This window comes from Pseudophryne corroboree, chromosome 9, assembly GCF_028390025.1.
Source record: "Pseudophryne corroboree isolate aPseCor3 chromosome 9, aPseCor3.hap2, whole genome shotgun sequence".
Classification (NCBI taxonomy): Eukaryota; Metazoa; Chordata; class Amphibia; order Anura; family Myobatrachidae; genus Pseudophryne; species Pseudophryne corroboree.
In genome coordinates, this window is record NC_086452.1 from 271,392,780 (window position 1) to 271,416,103 (window position 23,324).

General features: G+C 44.3%; 1 protein-coding gene and 1 pseudogene across 1 annotated transcript in view; both read left to right on the plus strand.

The window, feature by feature from the left end:
* PDE4DIP (phosphodiesterase 4D interacting protein) overlaps nt 1–23,324 on the plus strand; it is a 1,081,329-nt gene that overhangs the window by 103,714 nt on the left and 954,291 nt on the right. Inside the window, exon 2 of the mRNA XM_063940306.1 lies at nt 7,564–7,640. Coding sequence (XP_063796376.1) covers nt 7,564–7,640 — 77 coding nt within the window. The remainder of the gene's footprint in view (nt 1–7,563; nt 7,641–23,324) is intronic.
* On the plus strand, nt 486–603 carry LOC134964845 (5S ribosomal RNA; annotated as a pseudogene).

Consider the following 23,324-nt stretch of genomic DNA (forward strand, 5'->3'; position numbering starts at 1 on the left):
ACTTTTTCACTGCCCATTTTATCACTCTCTAAGCGATGATGCATCTAGCCCTATATCATTCTTCAGAAAGATATATTTTCTTGCTTATTACACCAACCGGATCCCAATCACTATTCACTCAATCTTATATGTCAGCCAAGCAGGCAGACAGAGTATACACTAGATCATCTGCAATCACAGGCTAAGTGGCAAAGTAATTTTCTTATATGCAAATTATTTTGTATCTTGTTCATTATGTCTATAAATAGGACCACATGTCCTCAAACAAAACAGGCCCCACGGGTGCGTCGGCCCACTGGGAATCTTCCCTGTAAACCCTATGGCCAATCCGCCTCTGTTGATAACTGACAGATATCTCACAGTCTAACGCCAACAGCAGATCCACTTTTTTTATTCCTCTCAAGTATTTGTATATATATTTTTTCTCTTTTCTGTTCTTATTCATGAACTCTCATCAACGATCCTGGATTAGACACGGAAGTGTTTTCTACTACCAAACCACACTTAAAATGCCCAATCTCGCTCGATCTTGGAAGCGATAAAGTGCTGGGCCGGATGAGTACCTGGAGGGTGACCCCCAGAGAATATCCGGTGTAGTAGTGCTAGGTGAATTATAATCCAGCCTAATGTTGACAGCAGATTCATAAATTTTTCTAAATTCCTCCCTTCCCCTTTTTTATTGTACCCTATACTCATTATCATGTGACACTGCGGTCTACTGTATATTTGTGTACTTGATACTCCTATTATATTCACTTATGGAGTGATAGGATTTATAACAAACTAGGAGGGCGCCGTTGTTTGATTTCCCAATACAGGGTTTCATTGTAATCCTGCTGCAGATTAGGCTATAAGGCCGTAATGAATTTCATAGTTGCAGATTGTCTGTTTACCATGGATATGTAACGGATGTGAGTTTGCAATTCTGCATGGTATAGTGGACAAAGGACCTATTTAATATTTGGTAACTTTAACATTTTTATATAAATTTAATTAAAAGTTAGGTTTTAACTTCTATGGTTTTTCTTAATGAGAGGCTAACAGAGGGTCTTTCTTTCTTGTCTTTCATATTCTAAAGGTAATAATAATGAAGGTATGTTGTTGAGCCTTGACACAAACAAGGCTTTTGACATGGTGGCCTGGTCCCATTTGTTTTCTATTTTGGAAAGATGAGATTTTGGTGCCCCATTTGTAAACTCAATAAAATATTTTTATACGGAACCGACTTCGAGACTTCTGGTAAATGGGGTTTGGAGTGAGTCTTTAACCGTGTACAAGGGCACCGGACAGGGATGTCCTCTGTCTCCCCAATTATTTAATTTATGCATTGACCCCCTCTTTAGAATTTTACAGTACTGGCCAGAGTTTTGTGGAATTAAAGTAGGTATGACTGAATTGAAAATTTCTGCCTTTACAGATTATGTCCTCCTCTATGTTCCCAATCCTAAAGAGGCTTTGCAAAATATACTTGCAAAACTTGATGAATATGGTACAGTCTCAGGCTACACTGTCAACATGTCTAAATCGGAGGGATTATTACTATACTCACAATTGAATATCCCGAGATGGGGTAGACGACTGCCATTAAAATGGGCAAAGGGAGCAATTATGTATATCTGGGTATCCGACTACCTAAAAAGATATCGGAGCTCTATCACCTTAATATCTCAAAATTATTGGCGGAGATCGTTAGGGAGCTGGAAGGATAGAGCTTCTACTGTGTTATGTGGGTATGGTTAGCCTCATAAAAATGGTGACATTCCTGAGACTGTTGTATCTGTTGCAAGCTCTGCCACTTATGGTTTAAGAGACAGACCTGTTAGCTCTATATAAGACATTTCGTACATTTATCTGGAAATCAAAATTCCCACCTATTAGCCTGTTAAAATTGCAGCAATCAAAAAAAAATGGGGGAATTCACTTCCCTCATATTCAATCTTACAACTATGCTGCAACACTCACACTCTAATGCTTCCTCAGGGCACTATAATGAACAGCGCCCGCCGGATATGCTCATTATATGGGGGAAGTAAAAGCTGTGACGTGACATGTGGAAATTACTTGACCAATGTCTCTCAAATGTAGTAAGTTTAAATTTTACAACTGTTGTAAAATTACAACTTACTCCATTTGAGAGCCATTAGTAATTTTCACACGCCGTTCATTATAGCACCCTGAGGAAGCATTAGAGTGAAATGCGCATTGGTAGTCCAGCTATGTGTCCTCCATTCCATAATACTTACTAAGCAATTTAGCAATCATGAACCCGAGATCTGTCAAATATAGTATATAGGAATTAGGTTGTGTGGTCTATCAAAATAAATAGCTTAACTTCAATATAACACTTACTGCACCGAATTGTCTGTGATTCAGCTCTAATGGCCGCTATGGGTATCACGCTGTCTGCACAGACAATGAGGCTATGATTTATGTGTCAGTTGTGTTACTGTGTATAAGAGACTGGTTACATACTAGTCTACTATTGTCAGCACAGTGCACACACTAAACAGCAGGTGTAAAGGTTTGCCTTACACTTGTTTTGTGAACCATATAGTGAATGCGGTTACCGCACATTGTTTATCATCTACCAGTAGATATATAGTGTGACACTGTGCAACACGTCAGTGTCTTTTATGTGCTGATAATTAAACTCTGTGTCTACTTTGCACTAACACATCATATCAATTTCTATTCCCTTCTTGCTGATTTGCAATCCACTATTAAACTTGCATACCCATGTACACTGTCTGTTAACAAGGTGTGAGTGTATTGTAATTACAGTTGTACCTTTATTACGACTAATGAAATATTGTACCATCACTATAATGCTGAGGAACTAATTCATACTCTATCTGAGTTCCATAATATACATATTATCAGTATTATAACAGGACCATTTCACAGATATTGAGGCATTTTTTTTAAAGATATTATAGCAGGCTTTAGACTGCATTTATCTGCTATATCCGAATATCATGCCCTCAGTTTAAATAGCTGGACCAGCATCCGGTATCATCTTCATTGTTATAAAAATATATCCTTAACCAATTTATAAATAATAGTGAACTAGTTTCACCTAACTATATATATATATATATATATATATATATATATATATATATATATATCAGCTACTACTGAGGTGTAACATTTGCATACATATTCATCTTCAGCTACTGTAAAGTGACAGTGTATTCATATTGCAGCATCTCTATATACTGTACCTGTAATTGGACAATTGCTTTACATTACCTTTAATCAGGGTTGGTGCAAGGTTTCTCAGCACCCTAGGCAAATAGTCAGTGCCAGACCCCCCGACCCCCCACCCATGCAGACACGCAATTTTATAAGTTCCATAGCCACCGCCTGATAATTTCGCGATTTGGGTTAGTGTATCAGCGATAGTATATTAGGGCTGTTTTCCCAGTGTGGGTTAAGATTAAGGGTTGTTATTATTAGGGAGAGGTGTGTGTGTGTGTGTGTGTGTGTGTGTGTGTGTGTGTGTGTGTGTGTGTGTGTGTGTGTGTGTGTGTGTGTGTATATGTATATATATATAGAAAGCATATATAGGAGGCGCTCCATAGTGCATAAATGTATTTAATAAAAAAACATTAAAAAACCGTACATAGTAAAATTCAACTCGTACCAACTGGTATGTACGGTTTTTTAATGTTTTTTTATTAAATACATTTATGCACTATGGAGCGCCCCCTCTATATGCTTTCTTTATAGATTTATTGCATCCGTTGGAATTCGGATTGACTAAAAGGGGAGCAGCGGTCCTAAAAAAAATCTGAGGAGGATCTAGTGACATTCCAGCATTTATTTAAACACTATTTTGTATTATGCATACTTTGTTGTTCACATATTCATGAACCTCGAAATCATAACTGCATAAAGTGCTGTAACCGCACAAACTCAGTAAATCCGATCTGTAATTATCCCATAAATTAAATAAGTTGTAAATGAAGAAATGTTGCAATCCACTATTTACAAAATGGTAACGTGTATCTGAATGTTACAATACTGATTCACTGTAACTGTTCATCAGCTAAGGATGAATGATACACATTTGCTGATACTGTGAAATAGCTAAAGTTCAATAGCTGTGATATTAAAGGCAGGGCCGGCGCCACCATTAGGCAGCTTTAGGCAGCTGCCTAAGGGCGGTAGTACTTAAAGGGCGGCGCTGAGTTCAAGTAAAAAAAAAAGTAAAACTAAAAAAAAAAAAAACGAGGGAAGTGACTGTGTTGCCACTTACCCCCGCCCTCCCGACCCGGTGACCATGTAAAAGATCTGCTCCCTCCGCTGGGTCTACTAAGCAACGGAGACCATGGCACGGAGCTGCTGGAGCCTGAGGAGGCTCCCTGGCAGTGACCAGCGTCTGCCCCTGTGTGCTCCGCGTGCAGCGAGGAGTGAGCCGCATCCTCCCACACAGTGACCGTTGTGTGGAACTGTTATCCCCGCCAGTCCTGTTACCTTTGCCGTGGTCATGCAGGGGGGCCTCTACGTGGAGGAATGAGGTTAGGCTTCTTTGTGACACTGTATCGCCCTACCCTGTGTTGATTATACATAGTAATATATATATATATATATATATATATATATTACTAACAAACGGTAGCACTCACATCTTCATAATGACCAACTGCTGGGGTGTCCACTCAAATACCAGAGTATTCAAATTTGTAGATAGAAATTCAGAGGGGGCACTCTCCAAACTTTTCAAAATACACAACTGTTCATTTATTTGTAATATACTTTACATGATCAGCATAATGGCAAGATTGTCCTCAAGTGCTTTCGGCCCAGCATGGACCTTCCTCAGGAGGCACTGCACATCAATAGCAGCATCAAACAAAGTGAAGCAGAAATCCAAACATCCTGCAGTAACGCTGGTCCTGCCTGACTGGCTCTAAATACCCTCACCAATTGAAAAAGGCGCCAATAGTGCTCTGATGTCATCACTCAGGGACAGATAATATTTCCTCCTCAATTATCTAGTCAACTAATCACCAACATATTGAGCAAGTATACAATACTCCTAAGATCACCTCACAGGCATAAATACCTAGCATCCTGTTAAATTAAGTGTAAAGCACTAAAGCCGTAGCAGCCCATCTCGGATGCCCGCCGCGTCCCTTGTGCACTTCCGGCCGGGTGACGCGTGCGTTCCACGGACCGGAAGTGCACCGCGCCGTACGCGGCAGGCATTCGAGATGGGCTGCTACGGCTTTAGTGCTTTACACTCAGGGCTTGGTTTATGATGTTTTAATGCTGGATTGGAGCACCCGCCAACATCTCTGCCTGTGCTACCCTCCGCCAGGTATGCGGCCAATGAATGGCACACACCGCGCACCACCTTTTCTGAGATCTGTATTGTGTAGATATCAATCTCTTTTCTGAGATCCCACTTACTGTAATTATGAATTTATTTTCTGAGAGGCATGCAATAGTTATGATAACACAATTTTTTTGCAGAAAGTTTGGTCATTCCTTTCTATGTTGATGCTGATAGAAAAGGGTTAAGTAGGCATGACAGGATAAATACTGTATGAAATGTGACTGGCCCTGATACGGCTGTTTGCCTAAAACAGTCTTGTTTCTTCTGTAATATACTAAAAAAATAAATACAGGGTAGTATGGATGGTGTAATGGTTAGCATTACTGCCTCGCAGCACTGAGATCATGGGTTCAATTCCCACCATGGCCCTAACTGTGTGGAGTTTGTATATTCTCCCTGTACTTGCGTGGGTTTCCTCCCACAATCCAAACATATACTGGTAGGTTAATTGGATCCCCCAAAAAATTTTTTTTACCATAGTGTGAATGTCTGTGTGTGTACATGTGGTAAGGAATATAGCTTGTAAGCTCCACTGGGGCAGGGGCTGATGTGAATGTCCAAATATTCTCTGTAAAGCGCTGCAGAATATGTGTGCACTATATAAATAGCTGTTAATAAATAACTGGTAATAAATACAGTACAGTGTATTCTACATTCTAAATCAGGCATTCACAACCTCAGTCCTTAAGGCACACTAACAGACCAGGTTTTAAGGATATCCATGCATAAGCACAGGTGGCAATTAGTTCCTCGGTTATTTTGATTTTACCATCTGTGTTGAAGCCTGGACATCACTACATGAAACCTACACTGTTCGTCTGCCTTAAGGACGGAGGTTGGGAATTCTGTTCTAATGTGTAATAGCACCATCTTGTGGCTATAAAATAACATATTCTGGCCCCATGCATTATTGGCAATAACTGATATTTTATTTTTATTTTTACTCCATGTATGCAAACTGTAGATAAAACCAGTGGCAAATACTGTGCTCATGCTGCCACAGCTGGGATTTTATTGGCAGCGGAGGTACACAGAAGGTTGTACTAGATTGATATGACTTTTACATATGTACACAAGGGCCCTACACATTTAACGATCCTCCTGCTGAGCTGCCCGAAGGCGGATACGGCCAACGGGCGACCCGGCGCGGGGGGAGGGGGGGGCAGTGACGGGGGGAGTGAAGTTTCTTCATTCCCCTCATCACCCGGCTCCATAGAAGTGCAGGCAAATATGGACGAGATCGTCCATATTGTCCTGCATGCACAGCTGACGAGGCACCAGCGATGAACGAGCGCGGGGCCGCGCATCGTTCATCGCTGGTGACTCCACACTCAAAAATATGAACGTTATCTCGTTCAATAATGAACGAGATCATTCATATCTTTGTGGATTATTGGCCAGTGTGTAGGGCCTATTTGAGATGTTTTTACACTTCTGATTTGCCAAGGTGAAAGCAAAAAATTAGACCTGCTCCTTGAGATGAACTGAGTGGACCAATCAGATACAGCAGGGCAATACACAGGCACTCTGCCATGCATTAAAGTGCATTTCAGAAATTACCTCATCTGACACTAAAGAGACTTGTGGGGATATTTATCAAAACTTGTAGAGAGATAAAGTGGAGAAAGAAAAAGTACTAACCGATCAGCTACTAATTGTCAGTTTACAGGCTGTGTTTGAAAAATTACAGATAATTAGCTGGTGCTTTATCTCTCTCCATTTTATCTCTCTCCAATTTTTGATAGATCTCATACTTAATAATCTATTTCTTATATACTTATTTACCAAACTCACATATTTATGGGTGATTATTCCTGCAGTTTGTAAAACACAATTTAATTAAAGGCAAAACCTGCAGTATTGTATTGTGTTGTAAAACATGCCCAACACACCAGGATTTGGTTTTTAATAAAATTGCTGTTTTAATAACCATTGATTGGTATGCAAGTGCTTCTGAGAATCATTGCTTGACTATAGGGGTGGTACAAGTGCTGACCACCTGACCGTTCCCGTTTCTTCACAGGAGAGGAACAGATAAATGTTTCCTCCCCAGTGAAGGAAATATCTCAGAGTATATGGCTTCAATATCGGATTCATTTCAGTTTGTCAGATAAAATGTCTGTAGGTCTGACAGACATTTTATCTTACAGTATGTGTCCAGCTTTAAGACATGCTACAGTAAATGATTCTACTGAATTACATTTTCTTTTCTTTCTTAGAATATTGAGCTTAAAGTAGAGGTTGAAAGCCTGAAACAAGAACTCCTGGAGAAGCAGCAGCTCCTTGATAAGTCCTGGTATGTTACGTGTCTTTTCTGTTTGTTTAAAAACCCTTAAATATAAGATTTGTATATACTGTAGTATACAAATGAACAGGTTTAAATAAAATATATATGCCGTGACATGGACTGTATTACCTCAAAGAGTCGTAAAGTTAAGAAATACCAGGTATTCGCTAAAAGAAGAAGAAAAGAAAAATCAAACTTCAGTAGCAACTCTCCAGAACTGCAGCTAGACAGCTGGTCATTATCATGATGCTGGGCCTATTTGCATGTGATGGCCTGGGGCTGTAGTCCCATCTGCCCCATCTGGGCTTGGGGGTATTGTTACATTTTAGACACCGTCAATTACCAGAGAAAAAAATGACATATGCAGAGATGAAACAGAACTTGTCTTCTACGTGCATTGTACTACTCTTGCAGCATTCAGAAGCTCATTCTCATTAGGACATCTCAGGAGATGGTAGGTACACACTAGGTGATGTGCTCTGTGAGTGACATCGCTGAGTGTGTCCATTCCTGACTCGGGCCGCCCGATGGCGTGCATACACACTGTACAATATAGCTCGTAATATCGCACACAGTCATGTCATGCCGTGGCCAGGCTGTACATGCAGCTTCGGACGATGAGTCCAAATTGAGCTGTATGCACAGCTTATGGCCACGCATCGGCTGTCGTCAGCTGCATACACACTGGGTGAATGATATCGCTTAGGAAGGGGAAAATTAGCTATATTGTTTACTAAATCACAAAGTGTGTATGCATCTTAACAGTACATTGAATTTGGGTTAAAAGTTTCAAAGATGTCCATGGCAAGTGGATCTGTCAGCAAAGAATAAAGTTTTTTACTTCAGTTGAATTTTTATTTTTATTACCATCAGATAGTAAACATTATCAATTTAGTAAACATTTACAATTGACAAAATGTAACTATCATGATTATATCAACAACTCTATGATGATTCTATTAATTATTTTTAAAATAATATACTACTTACAACATTATAATAAATCTTTTTTTTATAGAATAAAGCATTGATGAAAGGTATAATAATAATTTTTTTACATAAACATATATTGCTTAATACATTTTCTGAAATCATTCTGACTCATTTCTGACTTAAACATTATTACAGTACATTAACCAGGGATGCCAAAGTTGGGAGAATTTCAAGTTGTTCTGGTTAACTTTGTCCTGTGAGGGACTCTGTGTTTAATGACCTTTGGTCATTGATATTGAAATCAGTGGCTGCACTCTGAGTTGTCAGAGTGTAAGAGCCGCCTTTATGATTGGATAATAGTAACTTGCTCAAATTGATGTGGTGTCTAAAGAGGACAATTAGCAAATTTTGCCCACGTAGCAAATACAGACCCATCTACAGTATCTATCTCTCTAGTCTGTATTACTATTATTTTTTTATTTATATAGTGCCCCAATGGTTCTGTAGTGCCGAACATAGGGGATGGAACATCGAGTAAAATTACCTAGTACATGGGTGATCAAACCGGACAGTAGAGACTACAGATGTGCAGCGGGCACTTTTCATGTTTTGGTTTTGGTTCTGGTTCCATGCTTGTGTTTTGGATCTGGATTGGTTTTGCCAAAATCACACTTTCGGGTTTTGGTTTTGGATCGTGGTGATTTTTGAAGAAAAAAAAACATAAAAACAGCTAAAATCACATAATTTGGGGGTAATTTTAATGCTACGTTATTATTAACCTCAATAATATTAATTTCCACTCATTTCCAGTCTATTCTGAACACCTCACACCTCACAATATTGGTGGTCATTCCGAGTTGTTCGCTCTGTATTTTTTTCTCGCAACGGAGCGATTAGTCGCTAATGCGCATGCGCAATGTCCGCAGTGCGACTGCGCCAAGTAAATTTGCTATGCAGTTAGGTATTTTACTCACGGCATTACAAGGTTTTTTTCTTCGTTCTGGTGATCGTAATGTGATTGACAGGAAGTGGGTGTTTCTGGGCGGAAACTGGCCGTTTTATGGGTGTGTGCGAAAAAACGCTACCGTTTCTGGGAAAAACGCGGGAGTGGCTGAAGAAACGGAGGAGTGTCTGGGCGAACGCTGGGTGTGTTTGTGACGTCAAACCAGGAACGACAAGCACTGAACTGATCACAGATGCCGAGTAAGTGTGGAGCTACCCAGAAACTGCTAAGAAGTGTCTATTCGCAATTCTGCTAATCTTTCGTTCGCAATTTTGATAAGCTAAGATTCACTCCCAGTAGGCGGCGGCTTAGCATGTGCAAAGCTGCTAAAAGCAGCTTGCGAGCGAACAACTCGGAATGAGGGCCATTGTTTTTAGGCCAAAAGGTTGCAATGAGATGGCTGGATGACTAAGCTAAGCGACACAAGTGTGCGGCACAATCACCTGGCCCATCTAGGAGTGGCACTGCAGTGGCAGGCAGGATGGCAGATTTTAAAAATAGGCCCCAAACAGCACATGATGCTGGATGGCTAAGCTAAGCGACACAAGTGTGCGGCAAAAACACCTTGCCCATCTAGGAGTGGCACTGCAATGGCAGACAGGATGGCACTTAATAAAACTAGGCCCCAAACAGCACATCATGAAAAGAAGAAAAAGAGATGCAATGATTAGCTGTATGAATAAGCTAAGCGACACAAGTGTGCTGCACAAACAACATGGGACGTGCTGGAATTTGCCCAGATGTAATAAACGCACAATATTGGTGGCACAGGAGAGCGTACCCCTAAATCACACACACACACACACACACACACACACACACACACACACACACACACACACACACACACATGGCAAAGCCTGTAAAATTAATTTGGATAATAATAACCCTTTTATTTGGAGCTATTATAATAATATGCAGCACAGGCGAGCGTACCCCTACACCACACGGGGCAAACCCTGAAAAAATGATTTGGATAATAATATAAGTAATGTATATAACCATTTTATTTGGATTAAATAATATACAGCACAGGACACCACCACTGGATTTATGACCGCACAAGACACCACCACTGGATTTATGACCGCACAAGACACCACCATAGGCGTGCGCACGGGGGGTTCCTGGTGCGCACAGGCACCCCCTAATGTGCGGCACCCCCCACACGCCAAGCCTGCTGCAGCACAATGGAGTGATCACTGCTAATTCCTGGCTGTGGTACTCCCCCCTCCGCTGCGGCAACCACAGCCAGGGCAAGCCGAAATACAGTATGCTGAGCCATTGCTCAGTTTAACTGGGGCAGCAGCGACTTTCTATACTGATTTGGAGGGTTTTTTTTAAAGTGGGCGTGGCCACGGAGGTCCGCGATTAGACCACACCCCCAACTTTCCCTGAGCCCGGCAATCTACTGTATGTGCAGCCCGCTTTCTTTTGCTGGTGCAGGTGGATCTCTGACAGCAGCCATCCCATGGAGCCCAGCTAAGAAGGAGAAGGTAAGGTTTGTGTCAGTGTGTGTCAGTGTACTTGACTGTGTGTGTGTCTCTGTGTCAGTAGACCCAGCAACATGGGGCAAAGAGTACACCTGTGCCAGGCCCCAAGGTTCTGAGGGGCCCCGAGGTTCTGAACACCCCCAGGGCCGGATTAAGCCCCCAGGGGGCCCGGGGCACTCAAAACAGGGTTGCCCCTTTCCCTCTTGTTGGTACCACATCCCCTGGCTGTGCCTCGTCCCCCTGTGGCAGGTTATATATATATGGTGGTGGGGGCTCATGAAATATTTAAGGGAATCATTCAATATATATGAAGTGGGGGAACATTAAATAGGGGTGAACTTGTATCATTATTATATTAGAGCCCCCATCACATGTTTAATAATCTATTTAACACCTTATAAAATATATTTAATGATTCTCTCCCCCCAGCCGCCCCCACCCCACTCTCCTCAGTTACATACCCGCCACTGATCACCGCAGGGCTGACAGGCACCTTCATAGTCTGTCCTGCCGCCTCCCAATGTCCCGCTCCTCATTAAATTCTTAGGGGATGAGACATCACGTCATGATGTCTCATCCCCGAGTGTCAGTTGCGCAGCGCCGCTACTCACACTGGCGCTGCAGACGGAGTGGTGAGTATGCGGGCACATATTCCATTGCAGGCGGGGATGACTCTGCTTGTCTTAAGGCTCCGCTGCGGGCAGCAGCACTCCCGCTGCTGCTGGGAGTGCTGCTGCTGCTGGTGGATCCTGGAGACAAGTAGAATCAAATGTAGACAGCAGCTCCGGATGGGGGGCCCACTTAGAAAGAGGGTCCCGGGGTACTTACCCCCTGGACCCCACCCCGTTAGATCTCTGCTATAGTGTACATGATCCAGGAGGAGCCACAGCATCACAGAACCGCAGCATGACAGAAGAAGCGCAAAGCAGCTGCAGACACCCTCCCCACCCATGAGGAAACTGACACAGAGACAGTGTGGTGTCAGTGTATTTTTACTATATTTCCATTCTCATGAAATCTCTCTCTCTGTCTTTCTATCTTTCCCTCCCCCTCTCTCCCTATCTTTTCCTCTCTCTCCCCCTCCCCCACTCTCCCTCCACCCCCCCATATTTCTCTCTCCTACTTTCTCTCCCTCACTCTGTCTATGGGGCCCATTTATAATGCATTACATATTGAATGCGAGCTCGGCAGGATCTTACCGCAAAGGATCGCATTGCAATATGCAATCCCTTCAGGTGACCACGATGCACTGAGGCATTTCTGGCAGAAGGTTCTCAGGGAACCAGCCGGCTCTACTTTCCCCAATCTTTACCCCATAGGATACAATGGGGTATCGCAGTCAAATATTGCAGCAGCTGCGGGGAACATTGATACATTGTGCAGCATTGCATCCCGCATAGAAACCTATGGGGGATGGGGCTGCGGGCAGAAATGGAGGGATCGCAGCAGGTATCTCCGATACCTGCTGCAATCCCTTCTTTATACATACCAGGGAAACTTAATATTTGCGGCTAATTTCTGAAAACGGGTGTTTTCAGGGGACATAGCCGCAAATATTTTTTGATAAATGAGCCCCTCTGTCTCCCCCGTATCCCTCTCTCCTTTTCCCTCCCCCCTCTCTTCTGGGGGGGATCTCTCTATCTCCCCCTTTCACTCTCAGTGGTCGAGGTGCCACCTGACCTGCAGTCATTTACTTCTACCACGGTCTATTCCAGCGGGGTAAGGCTTCATGGTCATGCTGGTTTATAGGTGCTGTGCTGGGTCAGAGGCGGAGCTACAGATGTTGCCACACTCATCCATCATTGCGGCATGGATGGCGTGACTAGTGTGCCTTAGTCTATGATGCACGTGTGCATGTTCACGCGCATGCCACAGACTTCTGTGGAGCGATAGTTGGCTGAAACTATTCACAACAGAGCGTTCAGTGCAGCTTGCCGCGATGCATATGCCCGTGGGTACACACCGTGGCAAAGATGAGGCTGGCTACATCTGTAATGGCGGTGCTAGGGGCACCAGCCAAAATCTGCCTTGGGCATCAAATTGATTAGGGCCGGCTCTGGGCATAATGTTAATATGGCTCATACCGTGTGTCATAAAATGAATTTCGACTCATACCGTGTGGCATAATGTGAATTTTGGCTCATACCGCGTGGCATAATGTTAATTTTGGCTCATACCGTGTGGCATAATGTGAATTTGGCTTATACCGTGTGGCATAATATGAATTTAGACTCATACCGTGTGGCATAATGTGAATTTTGGCTCATACCATGTGGCATAATGTGAATTTGGATCATACTGTGTGGCGTAATGTGAATTTTGGCTCATACTATGTGGCGTAATGTGAATTTTGGCTCATACTGTGTGGCATAATGCGAATTTCGGTCATACTGTGGGGTAATGTGAGTAAGGGACACTGCTGTAAGTAGCTTGTGAGCATGGGGACATGTATGACAAATGCTGGTGTCCTGCAGAGGAGGAGTGTGATGGCATAGAAAGAGGCAAATGTGGTTCTGATGGCACGTGTTAGTTTTAAACTGTATTTGTGTTATATTAAAAAACTCAAATGTTCAGCCCCCTACATCTCCCATACTTTTCAGAATGTCCCACTCAAATTTAGGGTGTAGGTGCTTGGGGGTGCAAGGGGTGGGGGGGTGCATATGCACCTAGGCCCACCACTCTCTAGTTCCGTCACTGGGTCAGATATAGGTTGGGGAAGTGGAAGCAGCGATAAGGTGCAGCGGCAGCTAGGCCTCAGGGTTATGCCGTAGCGGACAGTCAGTACCAGCCAGTGGTCACACCATTATGTTTCATTTTATTTCTCTGGGGTGTATTATATCTATGTTATTTGTAAGAACTAGGGAGAAATTAGATTAAGCCATGTGATATTACTGAGATAATGTAAAATAGTGCTAGACACGCCCCTCCTGCGGTGCACCCCCTAATAAAATAAGCTGCGCACACCTATGGACACCACCACTGGACTGATGCAGCGCCAGACAGCACCACTGGACTGGACTTATACGGCAGTACCCCTGGATTTATATGCCAGAACCACTGGAATTATATGGCAGTATAACTGGAATTATAAGGCAGTACCACTGTACTGGATTTTTACGGCAGTATCACTGGACTTATACGCCAGTAACACTGGAATTATACGGCAGTACCACTGGACATATACGGCAGTATCATGGGACTGGTCTTATACGCCAATACCACTGTATTTATACGGCAATACCACTGGACATATATGGCAGTATCACTGGATTTATACGGCAGAACCATTGGACACAAATGGCACTATCACTGGACTTGATTTATACGCCAGTACCACTGGATTTATATGGCAGTACCAGTGAACATATACGGCAGTATCACTGTACATATACAGCAGTATCACTGGATTTAAATGGCAGTACCGCTGGACATATATGGCAGTATCACTGGACATATATGACAGTATCACTGGACTGGATTTATACGCCAGTACCACTGAAAATATACGGCAGTACCACTGGACATACAGTATACGACAGTATCACTGGAATTATATGGCATTGCCACTGGACAAATACGGCAGTATCACTGGACTGGATTTATATGCCAGTACCACTGGAATTATACAGCAGTATCACTGGAATTATACGGCAGTACCATTGGACATATACGGCAGTATCACTGGACTAAATTTATACGACAGTACCACTGGATTTATATGGCAGTACCACTGGACATACACTGCTCAAAAAAATAAAGGGAACACTAAAATAACACATCCTAGATCTGAATGAATAAAAAATTCTTATTAAATACTTTGTTTTTTATATAGTTGAATGTGCTGACAACAAAATCACACAAAAATTATCAATGGAAATCAAATTTATTAACCCATGGAGGTCTGGATTTGGAGTCACCCTCAAAATTAAAGTGGAAAAATAAACTACAGGCTAATCCAACTTTGATGTAATGTCCTTAAAACAAGTCAAAATGAGGCTCAGTAGTGTGTGTGGCCTCCACGTGCCTGTATGACCTCCCTACAACCCACACAAGTGGCTCAGGTAGTGCAGCTCATCCAGGATGGCACATCAATACGAGCTGTGGCAAGAAGGTTGCTGTGTCTGTCAGCGTAGTGTCCAGAGCATGGAGGCGCTACCAGGAGACAGACCAGTACATCAGGAGACGTGGAGGAGGTCATAGGAGGGCAACTACCCAGCAGCAGGACCGCTACCTCCATCTTTGTGCAAGGAGAAACAGGAGGAGCACTGCCAGAGCCCTGCAAAATGACCTACAGCAAGCAACAAATGTGCATGTGTCTACTGAAACGATCAGAAACAGACTCCATGAGGGTGGTATGAGGGCCTGACGCCCACAGGTGGGGGTTGTGCTTACAGCCCAACACCGTGCAGGATGTTTAGCGTTTGCCAGAGAACACCAAGATTGGCAAATTCGCCACTGGCGCCATGTGCTCCTCACAGATGAAAGCAGGTTCTCACTGAGCACATGTGACAGATGTGACAGAGTCTGGAGACGCCAAGAAGAACATTCTGCTGCCTGCAACATCCTCCAGCATGACCGGTTTGGTAGTGGGTCAGTAATGGTGTGGGGTGGCATTTCTTTGGGGGACCGCACAGCCCTCCATGTGTTCACCAGAGGTAGCCTAACTGCCATTAGGTACCGAGATGAGATCCTCAGACCCCTTGTGAGACCATATGCTGGTGCGGTTGGCCCTGGGTACCTCCTAATGCAAGACAATGCTAGACCTCATGTGGCTGGAATGTGTCAGCAGTTCCTGCAAGACGAAGGCATTGATGCTATGGACTGACCCGCCCATTCCCCAGACCTGAATCCAATTGAGCACATCTGGGACATCATGTCTCGCTCCATCCACCAAAGCCACGTTGCACCACAGACTGTCAAGGAGTTGGCGGATGCTTTAGTCCAGGTCTGGGAGGAGATCCCTCAGGAGACCATCCACCACCTCATCAGGAGAATGCCCAGGCATTGTAGGGAGGTCATACATGCACATGGAGGCCACGCACACTACTGAGCCTCATTTTGACTTGTTTTAAGGACATTACATCAAAGTTGGATCAGCCTGTAGTGTGTTTTTCCACTTTAATTTTGAGGGTGACTCCAAATCCAGACCTCCGTGGGTTAATAAATTCAATTTCCATTGATAATTTTTGTGTGATTTTGTTGTCAGCACATTCAACTATGTAAAGAACAAAGTATTCAATAAGAATATTTCATTCATTCAGATCTAGGATGTGTTATTTTAGTGTTCCCTTTATTTTTTTGAGCAGTGTATATACGGCAGTATCACTGGATTTATACGGAGGTACCACTGGACATATATACGGCATTATCACTGGACTGGATTTATACGCCAGTACCACTGGATTTATATGGCATGACCACTGGACATATACGGCAGTATCACCGGAATTATATGGCAGTACCACTGAACATATACGGCAGTATCACTGGACTGGATTTATACGCCAGTACCGCTGGAATTATACGCCAGTACCGCTGGAATTATACGCCAGTACCGCTGGAATTATACGGCAGTACCACTGGAATTATACAGCAGTATCACTGGAATTATACGGCAGTATCACTGGACTGGATTTATACGCCAGTACTGCTGGAATTATACGCCAGTTCCACTGGAATTATATGGCAGTACCACTGGAATTATATGGCAGTACCACTGGAATTATACGGCAGTACCACTGGACATATACGGCAGTGTCAATGGATTTATACAGCAGTACCGCTGGACATTTACGGCAGTATCACTGGACATATACAGCAGCACAGGGACACCACCACTGGACTGATGCAGAATAACACAGCACCACTGCAATGGACTGGACTTATACAGCAGCACTGGACATATGGCAGCAGAGGACACCACCACGGTGACTGGACTGATGCAGCACAAGACACTACCACTGTACTGATGCAGGACAACACCGCACCACTGCAATGGACTGGACTTATACAGCAGCACTGGACATATGGGAGTAGAGGACACCACTACTGTGACTGGACAGATGCAGCACAAGACACTACCACTGAACTGTTGCAGGACACTGAGGACAGAGAAACGTCCTCTCTCTATACTCTCCAATGCCGGAGTGAAAATGGCGGTGACGCGTGGTCCTTATATGGAATCCAAACCCTGTGAGAATCCGACAGCGGGATGATGAAGTTTTGCCTCATTCTGGTTTCCGAGTCAGGCAGGAAAACCCGAGCCTGACTTGGAGATGGGCTTGGGTAGTGAAGTTCGGAGGGTTTGGTTCTCAGGGAACTGAACTTGCTCATCTCTAGTATAGACATGATTACTATCTGCAAATTACATAAATTACATATAGCCCACAGAAGGAAAAAAGGACCTGCTGGCATGAGCTTACATTCTGGTGGGGCTATGGGTGCAGACATAAAGGGAAAGGGTAGCAGAGCTGGAGATTTGTAAGAGGCAGTGGTAGGTTTTGGAGGAGACGCAGTGGTCTTCAGCATAAGCGAGTGGGAGGAAGCAGGGCCAGACTGGCCTACTGGACCATAGTGGAAAACCCTGGTGGGCCTCACTGTCTCAGGGTCCATCACATTCGCTAGGGGTCAGGTTAGAGACTGTGCATTCAAATTATACATGGTTACTCTGTTAGAGGGTGAGTTACCTGGTGGAGCAGGACCACTGATGAGTATGGGTCCTTGGTTCACTTCTATATAAACTACACCAAGTTTTGCCAACCTGACAATTAAAGTGGGTAGTGATGACACAACCCTGTCCCCTCTCTTGATGGCTGCAAATTTCAATATAATGAACACAGTTCCTGCCAGTGAATTGAATGGCACTGTAGTTCTGCATAATTTTTTTTATAATGGCAATTATTTCACCTTTACTAGAACTAATGCCGTTCTCATTAAGTTTTAGACCCTGGCCTGTCAGTACTGGGATCCCCTATTACATGTATAGTGCATTATTGCAGTATGTACTGTATACACAGGATCACTGTCATCTGGTTAATACATCTTTTACATTACACCACATTCTCAGGACTATAGTGTATTCACGACAGTGCATTTCTGTTATCAGTCTGGGAAATCATCATGTATGCACTATCAGTATTTACTATATATCAAGGGTGGCCAAACAGTCGATCGCGATTGACTAGTCGATCGCGGACATGCGACCAGTTGATCACGATCCACCGCCCATCCACCCAAAGCCGCGCCTCTCCTGCCTGCCGCCCTACCCCTCAGTCTGGTCTCCGGCAGTCACGGCGGATTGTATAGCTCAAATCAGGCGCCGGTTCGTTAGCCAATCAGAGCTCGCGGACCGACGCCTGATTTGAGATATACACGCTGCCGTCACCGCTGGAGATCAGACTGAGGGGCAGGGCAGCAGGCAGGAGAAGCGCGCGCAGCGCACTCCACACAGCACGGTGAGCACTACTATGGGGGCATATCTGGCACTGTGGGCACATGGCACTGTGGGGGCATATCTGGCACTGTGGGCACATGGCACTGAGGGGGCATATCTGTATCTGGCACTGTGAGGGCATATCTGGCACTGCGGGCACATGGCACTGTGGGGGCATATCTGTAATCTGGCACTGTGGGGGCATATCTGGCACTGTGGGGGCATATCTGGCACTGCGGGCACATGGCACTGTGGGGGCATGTGTGTTTCAAGTTTTTATCTGTGGGGGCCAATGTGTTATTTCGTGCGAGACAGTTAATATACTCTGTGCAGCAACGCTGTGTCCCTTTTTTGTATACCATGCCCACTTTTTGTTATACCACGCCCACTTTTTGTTATGCCACGCCCCTGAGATGCGCGCTATTATTCCTCCTAGGTAGATCACAAAAGCTTTTTAGCTTTCAAAGTAGATTGCCGACTCCAAAAGTCTGGCCACCCCTGCTATATATACAGTATATATTTATAAAGGAGCTCAGATCATGCATTCCCTAATGGGTAGCCAAGTCTCTGTGGTGGCTATCCACATGCCCTCCGGTGGCCTCTTTGATAACTGAACACACCCCTTAAGCATAAACTTGGCAAGGGTGAAGGGGGAAATATGGGTGTGTAGCAGAATAGAAAAGGTTGATGGGAAATCAAAAGGCTGGTGAAAAGTAGGTTACCGTAATCTAGGTGAGAGATAAGAGTCTGGAGGGAAAATTCCAATTAGAGATGTGCGGCAGACACTTTTCGTGTTTTGGTTTTGGATCTGGATCTCCGCTCGTGTTTTAGATCTGGATTGGTTTTGCCAAAACCACCCTTTCGGGTTTTGGTTTTGGATCTGGATCTCCGCTCATGTTTTGGATCTGTATTGGTTTTGCCAAAACCACCCTTTTGGGTTTTGGATCTGGATGATTTTTTAGAAAAAAACCATAAAAACAGCTAAAAGCACAGAATTTTGGGGGTAATTTTGATCCTACGGTATTATTAACCTCAATAGCATTCATTTCCACTCATTTCCAGTCTATTCTGAACATCTCACATGGCACACCTCATAATATTGTTTTTAGGCCAAAAGGTTGCACCGAGGTCGCTGGACGAATAAGCTAACAAGTACCTGGCCCATCTAGGAGTGGCACTGCAGTGGCAGACAGGATGGCAGTTTTAAAAAAAATAGGCCCCAAAGAGCACATTATGCAAAGAACAAAAAGAGGTGCAAGATGGAATTGTCCTTGGGTCCTCCCACCCACCCTTATGTTGTATAAACAGGACATGCACACAGCTCCCTCGTGCTCACTAGGCACCGTGCCCATCCCTCACGTGGATGTTACTAAGCTTTGCAGCAGACTGAAGCCCAGGAAGGTATCAGGGCTTGACGGCGTATCTCCATCCGCCCTAAAAACTTGTGCCGCACAGCTGGCTCCAGTCTTCACGGTTATCTTCAACAAGTTGCTCGGTACTGGAGTGGTGCCAGGCTGCTTCAAGCACTCGACCATCATCCCAGTGCCAAAAAAACCTGCTGCTCCTGTGAAACTGAACAACTACAGGCTGGTAGCACTAACATCAGTGGTGATGAAGACGTTGGAACGACTGGTACTGACACATCTAAAGTCTACAGTAGGTCCACTCCTTGACCCTCTCCAGTTTGCCTACAGAGATAATAGATCGTCAGAGAACGCAGTGAATTTGGGTCTGCATCACATTTTGCAGCACGTGAACTCGCCGGAGGGTTACGCGAGGGTAATGTGCGTGGACTTCAGCTCTGCATTCAACACTATCTTTCCTGGTCTACTGCAATCGAAAATGCACAGACTAGGTGTCTCAGATAGGCTATGCTCCTGGGTGTTGAACTTCCTAACGGAGTGGGAGCAGAGAGTCAGGATGGGGAAATTCTCCTCGGGAGTAAGGTCAACCAGCACGGGCACCCCCCAGGGTGTGTTCTTTCCCCCTTCCTCTTCTCTCTTTACATCAATGACTGCATCTGCAGGGACATGCCTGATCACGGAGGGAGAGGAGGCTGCTTACAGGAAAGAGGTAGATCAGCTTGTAACCTGGTGCAGCGCTAACAATCTACAGTTAAATGCATCAAAGACGGTTGAGATGATCATAGACTTCAGAAAGCATCCCCCTACACTCCCCCTACACTCCCCCCACAACAGTTGTAGGCTCCACGATTGCTAGGGATCTGAAGCGGCAGTCCAACATCAACAGCATTTTTGGGAAAGCTCAGCAGAGGCTGTACTTCTTACGCCAACTTAGGAAGTTCAAACTGCCGCAGGAACTCCTGGTGCTCTTCTAGTCTGCTATTATTCAAATCCATTATCTGCACCTCGATAATATTGTGGTTTGGCTCGGCCTCAACTCATGACAGGAACAATCTACAGCAAATAGTGGGGGCAGCGGAAAAAATCATTGGGACAAATCTCCCGGTGATTGAGGATATATATCGGGCAAGGGTTACTAATTAGGCGGAAAGGATCATTGGTAATCGATCCCACCTTACTCACAACATGTTCAGAAGGCTGCCGTCAGGGAGGCGGCACTGCTCGCAACTGGTGAGAACCGACAGACACAGAAACAGTTTTTTTCCCCAGCAACTACCCTAATAAATTCATGGGCGCCTAGCCCATTCCATTTGCAATTCAACCTGGCACATGTATCTACATACCTATCATACTGCTCTTCCCCATGTGTGTTTTGGTCTTATGTATGTATACTGTCTGAGAGCGGTGGCTATCGGAAACAATTTCCTTGTGTATTGTGTACTGATATACTTGGCAATAAAGTGATTCTGATTCTAATTAACATACCAATCATTTCAGCAGAGGCAATTGCTGGTAAAAGTCTTCCTGGAGGAATTTATAAGTCATTTTGAAGGACATCCATCTTATCCACATTTTGTGGAAGTAACCTCCTACACCGATCACTGACAAGGTTACTGGCTGCACTAAACATTCTTTCGGAGTACACACTGGAGGGGGGGAAACTTAGGTAAAATAAAGCCAGTTTCTGCAAGGGCCTCCAAATTGGATCTTTTTCCTGCCAGTATACATACGGACTGTCTGAAATGCCTACTTGGATGCTGTCACCCATATAATCCTCCACCATTCTTTCAATGGTGATAGCATCATATGCATTGACAGTAGACATGTCAGTAATTGTTGGCAGGTCCTTCAGTCCGGACCAGATGTCAACACTTGCTCCTGACTGCCCTGCATCACCGCCAGTGAGTTGGCTAGGAAATGTTATCCTTTTCCTCGCAGCTCCAGTTGTGGGAGAAAATGAAGGAGGAGCTGTTGACGGGTCACGTTCTGCTTGAGTTGACCACTTTCTCACCAGCAGCTCTTTGCACCTCTGCAGACTTATGTCTGCCAGAAAGAGAGATACAACATAGGCTTTAAACCTAGGATCAAGCATGGTGGCCAATATGTAGTGCTCTGATTTCAACAGATTGACCACCCTTGAATTCTGGAAAAGCGAATGAAGGGCTCCATCTACAAGTACCACATACTTAGTGTAATCGCTCCGTATTAACTCCTTCTTTAATTTCTCCAGCTGCTTCTGCAAAAGCTTGATGAGGGGAATGATCTGTCTCAAGCTGGCAGCGTCTGAAATTACTTCACGTGTGGCAAGTTTGAACGGTTGGAGAACCTTGCATAAGACGTAAATCATTCTCCACTGCTCTTGAATCAGGTGCATTCCCCCTCCTTTGCCTATATCGTAGGTGGATGTATAGGCTTGAATGGCCTTTTGCTGCTCCACCATCCTCTGAAGCATATAGTTTTGAATTCCACCTCGTTACCACCTCTTGCTTCAGGTGATGGCAGGGCAGGTTCAGAAGTGTTTGCTGGTGCTCCAGTCTTCGGCGCACGGTCACTGAATGTCGAAAATGGCCCGCAATTTTTCGGGCCACCGACAGCATCTCCTGCACGCCCCTGTCATTTTTCAAAAATTTTTGCACCACCAAATTAATTGTATGTGCAAAACATGGGATATGCTGGAATATGCCCAGATGTAATGCATGCACAATATTGATGGCATTGTCAGATATCACAAATCCCCAGGAGAGTCTAAGTGGGGTAAGTAATTGTGCGATGATGTCCCTCAGTTTCCGTAAGAGGTTGTTAGCGGTGTGCCTCTTACGGAAACTGGTGAAACACAGTCCGGGAATTGCTTCCCTAGTGAAGGACGGGATTTGGTATCAGGGACACAGTACGTCCATCAACTGTCTAAATCCCACTGCACTAATGGCGGATACTGGACGCACGTCTAACGCTAGCATAGTTGTTATGGCCTCAGTAATACATTTCGCAACAGGGTGACTACTGTCATATTTTATTTTCCTCGCAAAGGACTGTTGGACAGTCAATTGCTTAGTTGAAGGAGTACAAGTGGTCTTCCGACTTCCCCTCTGGGATAACGATCGATCCTTGCAGCAACAATAGCAGTGGCAGCAGTAGGCGTACCACTCAAGGATCCTCCAGAGGAATCCCGGTTAGGAGAGGACTCGTCAGTCATGCCAGTGACTTGGCCTACAGGACTACTTACATTACTGACTGAGGAGGAAATTGACGTTGAAGGAGTTGGTGGTGTGGCTTGCAGGAGCTTGGGTACAACAGGTAGAAGGGATTTAGGTGTCACTGGACTGCTTATGCTCTTAGCCAAAGTTTCTGAACTTGACAATAACTTCTGAGGAATGCACTCCAGGTGACGTATAAGGGAGGATGTTCTTTATCAGTTAATGTCCTTACCCCTACTTATTATGGATTGACAAAAGCAACACATGGCTAGAC